Here is a 12,431-nt window from a genome sequence, read left to right as displayed (position 1 = left end):
GTAGTAGGCATTCTCTTCTGCTGCTTCAAAAGCCATCAGGGCACCAGTCAACTACAAGGTAGCTCTGATTTGAGCAAACCTCTGCCTCAACCATGATAATCATCCCTGTGTCATTGTGTGTAGGCAGCTAAGACTCCGATATTAAGTTCTGGGAAAGAAGCTGGAGGCAAGTTTCAAGGATATTATTGGCAAATAGTCCCTTTTCTTCCTTTTGGCATTGATTCCAGATACCCTACCCTAGCAACACAGCCGCCATGCAGTCTAAATAACATAGTTAGAACTGTGACAGCTGCACCAAGCCTGAGGGCAATTAGTCACCTAAATGAAAAAGGTTATTAGGAAGAGAGGACGATTGTAATGGGGTAATTTTGAAACAATGTGCATATGTAGACACTGTATTTGAAAGTAGACTATTTGACTGCAGTGTAAGTGTAAATCATGCTTAAATCAGCTCAATGAGATTTCATGACATCGGGAGCTTTTTTTCTCTACAGCTAGGGCAAAAATTTTTTGGAGAAAGATAAGCATGACATGGAGAAGACGAAGTGTAAAAGTAGCAATAAAGTATTAACCAGATACCACATCCAACAGGTAACATTGTAGGCAGAGTTAGGGGTAAAGGTAAGTGTGAACATATAAAAACATAAGACTAATAAAAAGCTTGGTCCTCTATACAGGTTTTATGAAAATTTGTGAGAGAAGATTCTTTGGACAAAACAGAGAAGGCCTGTCACAGAAGTTGGTGTGGATAATGCATAAAGAACAATTTCTTTTTTACCATGAACATATAAATTTAATTTACTGAAAAGTTTAAAAAAGTTCTACTTACAAATATGGGTCTAGGCTTGTACTCATCTTCAAACAGTTTCTGAATTGCAAAAAAAGCGGCCTGTAAAAAAAAATGTAAAAAGAAAAAAAAATTACATACACATACCCAATTAAAACTGGCCAGGGATAATTTATTGTCCATACATGTCTCTGTACATTTTGACAATGCCAGAGAGATGGAAGAGAGTTACTTTTGTGAAGTCTACTAGGAAAGTAGTACTATTGCAGGATAATGAATGAAAATATATAATAAGAATGAAATATATAATGCAGCTTCTTATTACAGTCAAATAAAGAAAAAGAAATTATTGAAATTCTACCTCTAGCATTATTTGGATACTGGTGATGTTCAAATGGTGCAAGTAGTAGAGCAAGAATGAATGAGGAAGGGAGACCATAATTTTCAATTAAGACATCTATTGCGGTACATTATTATAAATTGTAAAAACAAATTTTGAAACACAAAATCATATAAAATATGAAATTATATTATATATTTCTTTTTTTTAAATTAATTTAATTTCATATTTTCATATGATTTTGTGTTTCAAACTATTTTTTTATTTTTTTAAATTTTAAATATATATAAAAAAATTATTTATTATACATAATTATATATAATAAATATTATAGTCATACTATTATATATACTGTAAAATAAATGTTCTTCAAAACAATGTACAGCTTTTACACAAATAAACGCAATGTATTGCATTCAATAGTTATTTTGTATTGAATGCAATACAAATCGATTTTGAATTTCCCACCCCGGCGGCAAGGTACACATGCAGCAACGTCACCGGGAACTCCCCCAGTGACTCATCGGGTGCAGAAGACGCCGAAATGAGGAAGAGGACAAAGATCGCTGCGATGGACGACGCGGGACGCCGGCGGATCAGGTAAGCACTGTATTTACTTACCTTCCCATAGGTTTAACTACCCCGAGTGTGACGCTTTAACGCTTTAAGAAACTTTTTTCTACCTCGAGTCACACTCAGGGTTACCGCTAGGAAGGTTAATATCATTGGTAACCAAAGAAAAAATTGTGCACCATCAGAGCCCCACCTATGTAATTTGGTCGTGGCCCATCATCCACCTACAGCCGCTGAATCCTTTTGTGGTTCTGGTAAGCATCCTCCATGTAATATTATCAAAAAAGCGTACCTAAACTCAGAATTTTAACTTTACATAAAAGGGTAGAAAACCCTTTTATCTAAGGTAAAAATTTTGTTAGTGTTTTTTTTTTTTTTTAAATGCAACACCCTAGGCGATCGAGAACAAATAGGAGCACACAGCTTCCTGGGATACCTACATCACACATCCCAGGAGGCTCTTGGCTGCTCCTTCTGCGCATGCCCAAGCATCTCGGGCATGCCCAGGAGTCTTTTCGCCAAAAAGGAAAGAAACTGCAGATCTCGCGCATGCGTCGGGTGACATAGGAAGAAGAACCCGGAAGAACATGGAGAAGACAACGGCACCTGGCATGCCGGCCCGAAGGCGGCTGCCGGGATCACGTAGGACCTAATGGTAGAAACCTCCAGATGGATCGACTGCTCTGCAGGATTGAAGTTTAGTGTATTTTTTTTGTTTGTTTTGGGTGGTTTTGGGTTTACTTTAAACTTGTCCCCATTCATCCCCTTTAGTGCCCTGTATTCTTAGATAGAAAAACTATCTAAGAATACCTAGTAGAAGCACAGCACGGCAAGTCCCCATTCATCACCTGTTATTCCTGGACATTGTAGTAGAACTGCAGTTCAGTTTCCCACGTGACATCACATTGTGAAAATGATCTGCAGATGACCTCAGCAGTTCTACTATGATCTCAGGATGAATGGGGGCTTGTCCCTATTCATTCCCTTTAGTGCCCTGTATTCTCAGATAGAGAAACTCTATCTAAGAATATCTAGTAGAAGCACAGCACGGCAAAAGCGATTGCTGTTGCAGGGCTGTTCTATGTATTCCAAGATAGAGTTTCACTATCTAAGAATACAGAGCACTACACGGGATGAATGGGGACTTGACATCCCGTGATTGGGCTTGTCCCCTTGCACATCATTTCAAAATAAGCGAGTGGTCGTTTAAACATGGCAGCTTCTGGGAGGGAACCTAGAAAATGAGCAACTTGTGCCCCTCTCCAGAAATCCAGTTGGAAGGCATAGTTCTGCCCAGTTGAAAGGCATAGTTCTGCCTGAAAGGTTTTAGCCAATTGCTCAGCCTAGCTACCATGCCTCCCCCGCCCACCTCTCATCCGCAGCTCTATTCCTCTGAAGCTGCTCTGTGCTCAGCTGACATTTCAGAGAATTGCAGCTGCCGATGAGAGGTGGGCAGGAGAGCACAGCATACAGTTCAGCCTTGATAGGAGTGGGAAAGGATAAAACCAAAAGAAAGGTTCACTATAAAAAAGGGATTTTTCAGGTACCATAGTATACAATTTAAAAAAATCACCAAATGTATTTATGTAAATTTAAAATCATATGAACTATAGATACATAAAAATTATACAGAGACATTTTATACCAGACAAAAAAAAAAATACTTTGCCATAACGCGTTTCATAAAGCTGGTCTGATTCTTCAGGAGCGTAAAATTTAATTTAGGACGCTTTATAGCAAACTCAAAAAACTCAAAAAATTGCTCAATGAAAATGAACAAAATGCTTTAAATGAACCAATTGATTCCCCTCTCCATGGGAACATTACAACTGATACAGAAATAAAAGTAGAAAATATAACACTTAAACCTAAAAAGAAATCCACCTGTTTCCCTAATTTTCATACAGATCCCTATGTTTCAGCTTTTGTTAAAATCTTACAAAAGAAAACCAGGATTTAGAAATTCGACCAAACACACATGAAAAGAGATCTACAAGTAATAACCTCCTTACAGCAAAAAAAAAAAAAAAAAAATTGACAGTCACTAAACAAGCAGATAAGGGAGGCATTATTGTGATATTAAATGAATCGCAATATAAGAAAATGTGTTTGAAGATTTTAAATAACAAAATTGGTATTATTTTATCTTTTAGCATTACAATCAACTATTTGAAAGGGAGATTTTTATGAACTCATTACAACAACTTTTCAGAAAGTAGTGATTGAGATAAGAGATAGGTTTGATTTTTTGAAAGTCTCCCATTCATAAATCCCCATGTTTTACAGCTCCCTAAGGTACACAAAAATCTTAAAGATCCTCTAACGGATGACCCATTCTCTCAGTTATTTAAAGTTTAACTAGTAATGCGAGTCATTTAGTGGATCGGGTTTAACCTCCCTGGCGGTAACCCACGTGGTGGAATTTCTAGGGAGGTTAAAACTTCTACCTTGTTATCATGTTTCAGTGGTGTCCTCTAGCAGTGCCTGCAGCATCCTCCATCGATGTCCGGCATCTTCTTTCCGTGCCGCAGCCGGCAGCTGTGCAAGCTGGCAAAGCACGGCCAGGCATCTGCATCCACAGCATGTTAGGAACATTGGGAATGCAAGGCCAATGGAAGCAGATGCCAACTGGGCATCTGCTCGTGAGCGCATGGCTGGAAGGCGGGACCGTCATGCAGGTAGGCAGGACCAGACGGCAAATTTAAAATGAAGATTTTTAAAGCACAGCTTGTGCATTTAAAAATCCTCACTAATGTAACTGTGCGCAGTCTAAACAATATTTTACTCATCCTTGTGGTTCTTGGGTCTCAAAGCAGGAATATTTGTTTCAATTGAGGTGGATCCAATCAGATTTCACCTGCCGTGTAAAAATATCCCTAATATTCATCATCTGATTTTTTGTAAATCTACATGCATTATCTATTTGGCCATCTGCATATGTAAATGCTACTATGTGACAAAAATAAACAACCATTGCATAAACATATTTATGAACACATTTACTATACAAATGGCAAAATTATTCCCTAGTAGACATGTAGGCCTTGAACATAATTTCAATCCTGATTGTTTATGCATTAGAACATGACCCCCCCCCCTCAAGGTAGTGACTGGGTTAAACAAATTTTGCAGAAAGTAACAAATAGGATGTAATATTTTAAAACGACATCCTTTCCAGGTTTAAATTATGTTTTTACTTTTTAATCCTTCTTTTAGAGGTCAGCAAAATAGGTGTACTATAACATGAATATAAACCCCTTCCCAATTGGGTATTGAACATTTTTTTTGGTCATACATGTGCACATATCAAGGTCTCATTTTTGTTTTTGTTAAACTAATATTCTGTTTGTTTTGTCTCTGATGTAGAATATCATTCATATGTAAATCTTAGTCATATACTCTCTGTACATAAATAAAATTTCAATCATGTCTTATAATATGGTTTAATTTATATTAATTGTGAAATTATATATGTATTGCAGACCCCCCATTCATTATTATATACGTTTGTTCCCATTCAGTTTGCTTATTTTTATTCTTGTGCTATTCTTTTGATGTAAACACTTGTTAACTATATACATGGGGTTATACAGATGCCCCTTACTTTTCTTAGAATACTTTTGGATATCTGAGTGGCTGTATTCATTGGCTCCAATGGTATCCTTTCCTATTTCCTGGCTTGTGGCTGTTTGGATGTGGCTCCCCCCTGAATGATACTTTGCCATTAGCCTTCAGACCAGAGGCGATCTCCTCTCCCATGGAGGGGACAGTTGGGGGCACCCATGCAATAACTAAATCGGTTCCCTACAGACCGCTTAAGGCTGATTCCCCCCCCCCCCCGGGCCCCCCATCGCACATACCCGGTCTGTCATATGGGACAGGTCCTTCAGGGACCCATGGCCCTGTGCAGCCACTTCACCCTCACAAACAAGGACAGGGACCTGAAGCTCAAGCAACATTCCCCTCAGAAATTGGGGTCCTTCGTACTGACCTGCAGTCTCTGGCTGGGAGAGTGGAAGATATAGATGAAAACTTACACCAAGCTAAGGGGGATATTGAGCTCCTTACACGCAAATCTCAAGATTATCATTTGAAGATCAGGGACCTATACTGCCACATAGAAGATATGGATAATAAGGGTCGCAGGAATAATATTAGAGTTCGCGGTTTGCCTGAAGCCACCCGTAGCTCAGATCTGAAGTTAGTTCTGCAGGCTTTTTTTAACCGCCTCTTGGGGGGCCCTTCATCGCAAGATATGTGAATTCTTTTGGCCTACAGAGCCACCCGGCAACCTGCCTCGGCCTTAAGGCCACGTGATGTTCTTTGCCATTTAGCAGATGCAGATTTGAAAACTGAGATCATGGCTGCTGCATGGAATATGTGCAATCTGGAATTTGATGGGGCCCCCCTACAGCTTTTCCAGGACTTTGTCATGGCACACCCTGCAACAAAGACGTCTCCTACAACCACTCCTCACTTTGCTCCGGGACATGGGGTTTTCCGTTTTGCTTAACGGCCCGCCATGAGGGCAAGACGGCTATTCTGTGCTACCCAGAGGACTTACCTGTCTTCTGCCAAGATATGGGACTTGCCCTGCCCAAACTTCCTGGATGGGAGTCAGAAGATCTTTTGCCCCCTTTATCCATACTCTGGCAAACAGCCACGTCCAGGAAACGCTCAGGACGCCGGGCCCGGCGTTCTCCTCCACCTCCTCTGTCGCGAGACAGTGGACAGTTTAGATTGGGCCTGGCCCCTACATCTCCAGTGCTGCTTTGATCTCATGATGCAATCTTAGATTACAATGCTGCTCTGCTCTTTAAATTGATGCTTAACCTACCAATGTTCTGCCCTATATGATCTTATAGAGCTATAGTTTTTTTTTTTTTTTTTTTTAACTGTTTCTTATAGTAGAATTGATTTGTATCTGGATAATACTTGAATGGCGGTACTTATTATTATTATTTGTTCTGTCTACCTCAGAAGCTACGGCCCTCGGCCTGTGTGCGTTGGCATCCTGCTAAGTTACTCTTGCCTTTTGTAGACTGCTGAATGGTTTATGTTTGACCTACCGTGTTTCCCCGATAATAAGGCATCCCCATCAAATAAGCCACCCCCGACTTTTGCTAAAATAATTAAAATAAGGCACTCTCCCGCGAATAAGACATCCTCCAATACCTGATACTGTGTGTGTCTCCTCGATGGCTGCAGTGTGTGTCTCCTGGCTGCAGTGCAGAGCCAAACTGAAAGTAACAAGCCCGCACACGCGCCCCCGCGACCGCGCACCAGGAAGGACAAGCAAGCTGCTGATCCCTGCCCTAACGGAGTCTGTTACCCGGCCGTACCGTAGAAGCAAATAAAGGTAAGTCAGTGAACAGAAGGGGGCAATCAATGGCACATGAGTGATCAGAAGGGGAATATGAATAGCACATGAGTGATCAGAAGGGGACAATCAATGGCACAGAGTGATCAGAAGGGGACAATCAATGGCACATGAGTGATCAGAAGGGGACAATCAATGGCACAGAGTGATCAGAAAGGGGACAATTAATGGCACAGAGTGATCAGAAGGGGACAATCAATGGCACATGAGTGATTAGAAGGGGACAATCAATGGCACATGAGTGATTTTCAACAATAAATGTGTATAAGACATCCCCCTGAAAATAAGACCTAGGGCATATTTTGGCATTTCAAAAAAATATAAGACAGTGCCTTAATATAGGGGAAACAGGGTATTGCTGTCCTGATTGTAATTAATGCTGATTTATGCACAGGTCTTGATCTGCGATTTGGCCTAGGCCTCTAATGAACATGCCTTACCATACCGCGGTTTACTAAATATTGCCATGTTTGCTAGTGTTTTTCTAAGGTACTGCCCTTATACGCTGTATTATGTTGTACACTTGCCCTTCTATATAGATACTCCTAGGTTGCCTTTTTGCCCCTTGGGGGGGCCCCGCGCCGGGACCGATTTGTTTGGCTCCTTTCACGGAGGCTACGCTGACGTTTGATAGCTAGTGCCACCAATGTTATGATGACCAGAAATTTGTCTGGTGATTGTTCCAGGGACTGTTGGGTCCCCGGCCCCTACAGGAGTGTTGAGGTATCTGCCAAGTGCATTTGTTCCCTGCTGTCCACTCCTGAGGCACAGAGACCGGCGGATACTGGACACTCTGTGGTCGCTAAGTTGGGACTATCTTACCTTGGTTTGTTGTCTATGTATATGTTTTTGTTTTTCAATGTGATTGTTTCCTCCTGCCACTACCTACCTAGTTTCCCACCTTCCCCCATGGGGCAATTTTCTTATCCTCTAAAATATACTTTAGAGCATATGTTTGAACAGTATTTTAACCCCCCTAGCGGTATTCCCGAGTGTGACTCGGGGTGGAAAAATTTGCAAAAAGCGGTAATCCCGAGTCACACTCGGGGTACCTTTGAGGGTCCCTCTTACCTTATCCCCGCGCTCCAGCGGCGATCTCACGATCCCGCTGTGATGGCGGGGCGCTTCTCTGTCGGGGGGCGTGGCTTATGATTCTAATATAATAAATATAATAATTATACCCGGGAGTTAATCCTAAGAATTACAGGCCCACAATATAAACAAAAATTTCTACGCAAAAAAAATAGGATCACTTTTTGCATCAAAAAATGACAGAATTAGAACGCTAGGGGGGTTAATGCATTTGAGCAACGGAAGAGTCTAAGCACGGTTCACTTTATCACACTCTGTTATGGCTGCTGGAATTTTATCCCTCAATGTGCGGGGCTTGAACTCCAACACTAAAAGAAAATTAGCACTTAGGGAATTTAAACGATAGTCTGCGGAGGTTTTATTTCTCAAGAGACACATTTTGATAGCACGGGTACCTTTAATTTTGCCTCCAAATATTACCCAGGAGTCCATGTGGCGAATTCTCTCTCTAAAAAACAAGCAGGGGTTGCAATTTTGATTCGGAATTCCTTTAAATTCTCCCCCACTCGCACAATTGCTGACCCCGAGGGCAGGTTTAATATTCTGCATGGCACCCTTCGAGGTGTCCCTCTGACGTTGTGCAATCTTTACGCCCCCAACACAGGTCAGATTAAGTTTATTATCAAGACTCTGGCCCTTTTGGAGGAGTTCACCCACACCTATCTGGTTGTTGGGGGTGACTTTAATTCTATTTTCTCCCCTACTCAGAACAGAATGTCTATGTTTACATCTCCTCCACCTTCAACCGTTCGGCAGCAATCAAAATTTTTTAGACAGCTTATCAGACGCTATCAACTGTATGACAGCTGGAGGATCCAACATCCCATGAGCAGACAATACTCCTTTTACTCTCCTCCCCACAAAACACACATCCGCATTGATTATTTGTTTATTAACTTACCTTTACTGAGGAATAGTGCCTTAGCAGATATACATCCTATTTCATGGTCGGATCACGCCCCGATCACCCTGGAGGTTTTTTTTACTCCCTCTAAGACTAGGATTTGCCACTGGAGACTGAATGATTTTCTCCTTAAAAACATAGACACTAATTTATCACTTACTACAGGAATACAGAATTATTTTACCGAGAATAAGAGCTCAGCAGCACATACCTCCAACCTCTGGGAAGCTCACAAGGCGGTGGTTAGGGGCCAATGTGTGGCCCTAAGCTCCCGCCTTAAAAAGAACTCCAATTTACAGCGTGTTTTGACAGAGCAGGCCTTGAAGGTGGCAGAGGGACGACTTACTAATAGTCCGTCCCTGGCACATCTGCGGGAGGTGACCTCTCTCAGCTCCAAATTACAGGCCCTGGAGCTGAGAAAAGTTAGTTGGCTGATGCAAAGAACTAAACAGCTTTATTACCACAAGGGCAACAAGGCGGATACGCTATTAGCACGCAAACGGAGGGACACGAAAAATTAACTCCTCTCCCATGGCCATTAAGGACGAGAAAGGTATACTTAGATATCACCCCTCTCATATAGCCTCTCGGTTTGAACAATACTATACACATTTGTACCACACAGTACATCAGGCACAAAATAATATGGGCTCAACTTTACAATCCACTATTGACTCTTACTTAGCGGAACTGGATCTTCCCCGTTTGAAGGCGGAACACCTGGAACCTCTTAACAGTCCCATCACTGAAGAGGAGATCTTGCAGGTTATTTCTCATCTCCCTTCGCATAAGGCCCTAGGTCCTGACGGTTTACCGTACTTTATATTATAAAACCTTTCTGCCAAATTTACTCCCCCACCTAGTAGATTTATTTGATGATTTTGTACAAGGTAAGCCTATTCCGCCCTCTATGTCATGCCCCCACATCACCGGTATTCCGAAACCAGGAAAAGACCCGTTAGATTGCGGTAATTATAGGCCCATTGCATTGCTAAATTCTGATCTCAAAATTTATTCTAAATTTCTAGCAAATAGGCTCTCCAAACCTATGCCGTACCTTGTGCACAGGGATCAAACAGGCTTTATCCCATTTCGCCATGTGAGTGATAATACCTGCAGAGTAATCAATATTATTGATATTCTTAACAAACGCAAAACCTCTTCATTGATACTCCGCTTAGATGCGGAGAAAGCGTTTGACCGTCTTAGTTGGCCATTCATGTTCTTCACACTAGCTAAAATGGGGTTCTCTGGACCATTTGTGGGCACCATACGTTCCCTCTACACCTATCCATCAGCTTCGGTCAAACTACCTCACGCCACCTCAGTGCAATTTCCAATTAAAAAAAAGGGACGTGACAGGGATGTCCCTTGTCCCCGTTGCTTTTTGCACCTAGTATTGAACCACTTGCAGAGAAGATCCAATCCAATCCCAATATTTAGGGAGTCCCAGTGAAGGGTTCCTCCTACAAAATCTCACTATACGCAGATGATGTACTCCTTACACTGACACAGCCTCTTACCACCCTCCCGAATTTATGGGCTAAATTGCACACTTTTGGTATTGCCTCAGGCTACAAGTTGAATTCCTCCAAAATGGTGGCCTTACCACTATACATGTCACCCTCACAACTCTCAGCGTTGCAAGACAGCTTCTCATTTTTGTGGCAGCTACATACAAATTGCAGCACATATATATATATATATATATATATATATATATATACATATATATATATATACACATTTCAATACATACACATATACATACATACATACTCGTAACTTTCCCCCGCTACTCCAGGAGATATACAACTATATGAACTAACGGAAGGGGCACTCTTTTTGTCTCTTATGGGACGTGTTGCATCTGTGAAAATGATGCGCTTACCCAAGCTCCTTTATTTATTTGAGACCCTCCCAGTCCGGGTCCTATTCTGACCCTGAAAAAGCTACAGGCTGGATTTCTGAATTTTATTTGGGCACATAAGAGACAGACTGTCTAAGACAGTGGTTTGTACACCCAAAGATCTGGGAGGCCTTGGGGCCCCGGACCTCATTAAATATTATATAGCAACTCATCTTCGATTCTTGCCCTCATGAACCAAACTATTCTCCTCGAGTATTTGCCGGGAGTTGGAAAAGGCCTGGCTTGCCCCTCTACACCCCAATGTGATGCTATGGAGCTCTTCAATGCTATTAACAGATAGGGATTTACTTTCACCAATGGAGTTTATGAGAAACATGTGGAGAGCCTACAAACTTAAGTATGGCCTTTCCGCCCCAGCCTCGGTACTTACCTCTATTATACACACACCCCTGATACCCGATAGTCTCACCAGATCTATGTGGCAACCCTGGCGAGAGAGAGGGCTTTTTCATATCCAAGATATCTTGCATCCGGTAGAGCGGAGATTACTTTCCTTCCCAGAATTACAGGAGAAATTTGACCTCCCCCGAAGCACCTCCTTTGCATACCTGCAGATCAGACATTATGTCCTCTCTTTAGCAATCACCCAGATTTTCTCAAATGACTTTCTTTGAGAGGTTGTGTGCAGCTGGTTCTTACACCAAGGGCCTTATCTCCTCCATTTATCAACGAGGGAGGCCACTGGTAAATTTGCCTTTATGTGTATTTGGGAAGCTATTTTAGGTCACACCCTTGATGGAGAGGAATGGACTGAAATCTGGGAAGCAGCAATTAAAAGCTGCATTTGTACCCTTTATAAGGAAAATTTTTTTAAGAATTTGTTTCGATGGTACCACACTCCAGATGTGTTATATAGGCTGTTTCCAGAGGCAGACCCTATCTGTTGGCGCTGTAGGTCCCAACGCGGGACTCTAGAATACAATTTCTGGTTTTGTCACAATATACAAAATTATTGGGATAAGGTTAATCAGGTGATTAGGGATGTGACCCAATGCCGATCCATCCTGGATCAACTACATCATCTGTTGGGATTGCCCTTCACAGGTCTCTCCAACCTCACATCTAGGCTCATTACACATATTTTGGTAGCGGCTCGCACCCTGATCGCCACTAAGTGGAAATCTGTCTCCCCTCCATCACTAGAAGATTTTTACGCCCGTATTCAGGATGTTTGATTGATGGAATACCTTACTGCTCTACTCAGGAACACTGTAACTAAATTTGAACTGATTTGGGAGCCATGGGATGACTATTATGCCCAATTGCAGATATGATGGTCTCCTTTGCTCCTCCCAATTTCCTATAGTTGGAAAGCGCCTCAGAAACCCCCTTTCCCCATTTGATTCACACTCCACTAATGTTATTTTCTCTTTGTAGATCTTTTATATGTTTATTTATATGTGTATATATATATATATATATATA

General features: G+C 41.6%; 1 protein-coding gene across 4 annotated transcripts in view; it reads right to left on the bottom strand.

Moving 5' to 3' along the window:
* MTR (5-methyltetrahydrofolate-homocysteine methyltransferase) overlaps positions 1-12,431 on the bottom strand; it is a 316,459-nt gene that overhangs the window by 263,035 nt on the left and 40,993 nt on the right. For all 4 annotated transcript variants that reach the window (XR_011920422.1, XM_072409188.1, XM_072409187.1 and 1 more), the window contains one exon: positions 830-889. Coding sequence is in view for 2 of the 4 variants with exons in the window: in XM_072409188.1 (XP_072265289.1) it covers positions 830-889 (60 nt within the window). In the remaining 2 variants the exon portion in view is untranslated. Of the gene's footprint in view, positions 1-829; positions 890-12,431 lie in introns of those variants that run through there.

The sequence above is a fragment of the Pyxicephalus adspersus genome, chromosome 4 (assembly GCF_032062135.1).
Source record: "Pyxicephalus adspersus chromosome 4, UCB_Pads_2.0, whole genome shotgun sequence".
Lineage (NCBI taxonomy): Eukaryota > Metazoa > Chordata > Amphibia > Anura > Pyxicephalidae > Pyxicephalus > Pyxicephalus adspersus.
The sequence above is the reverse complement of the archived record's forward strand: the minus strand, read 5'-3'. Positions and strand labels throughout refer to the sequence as shown.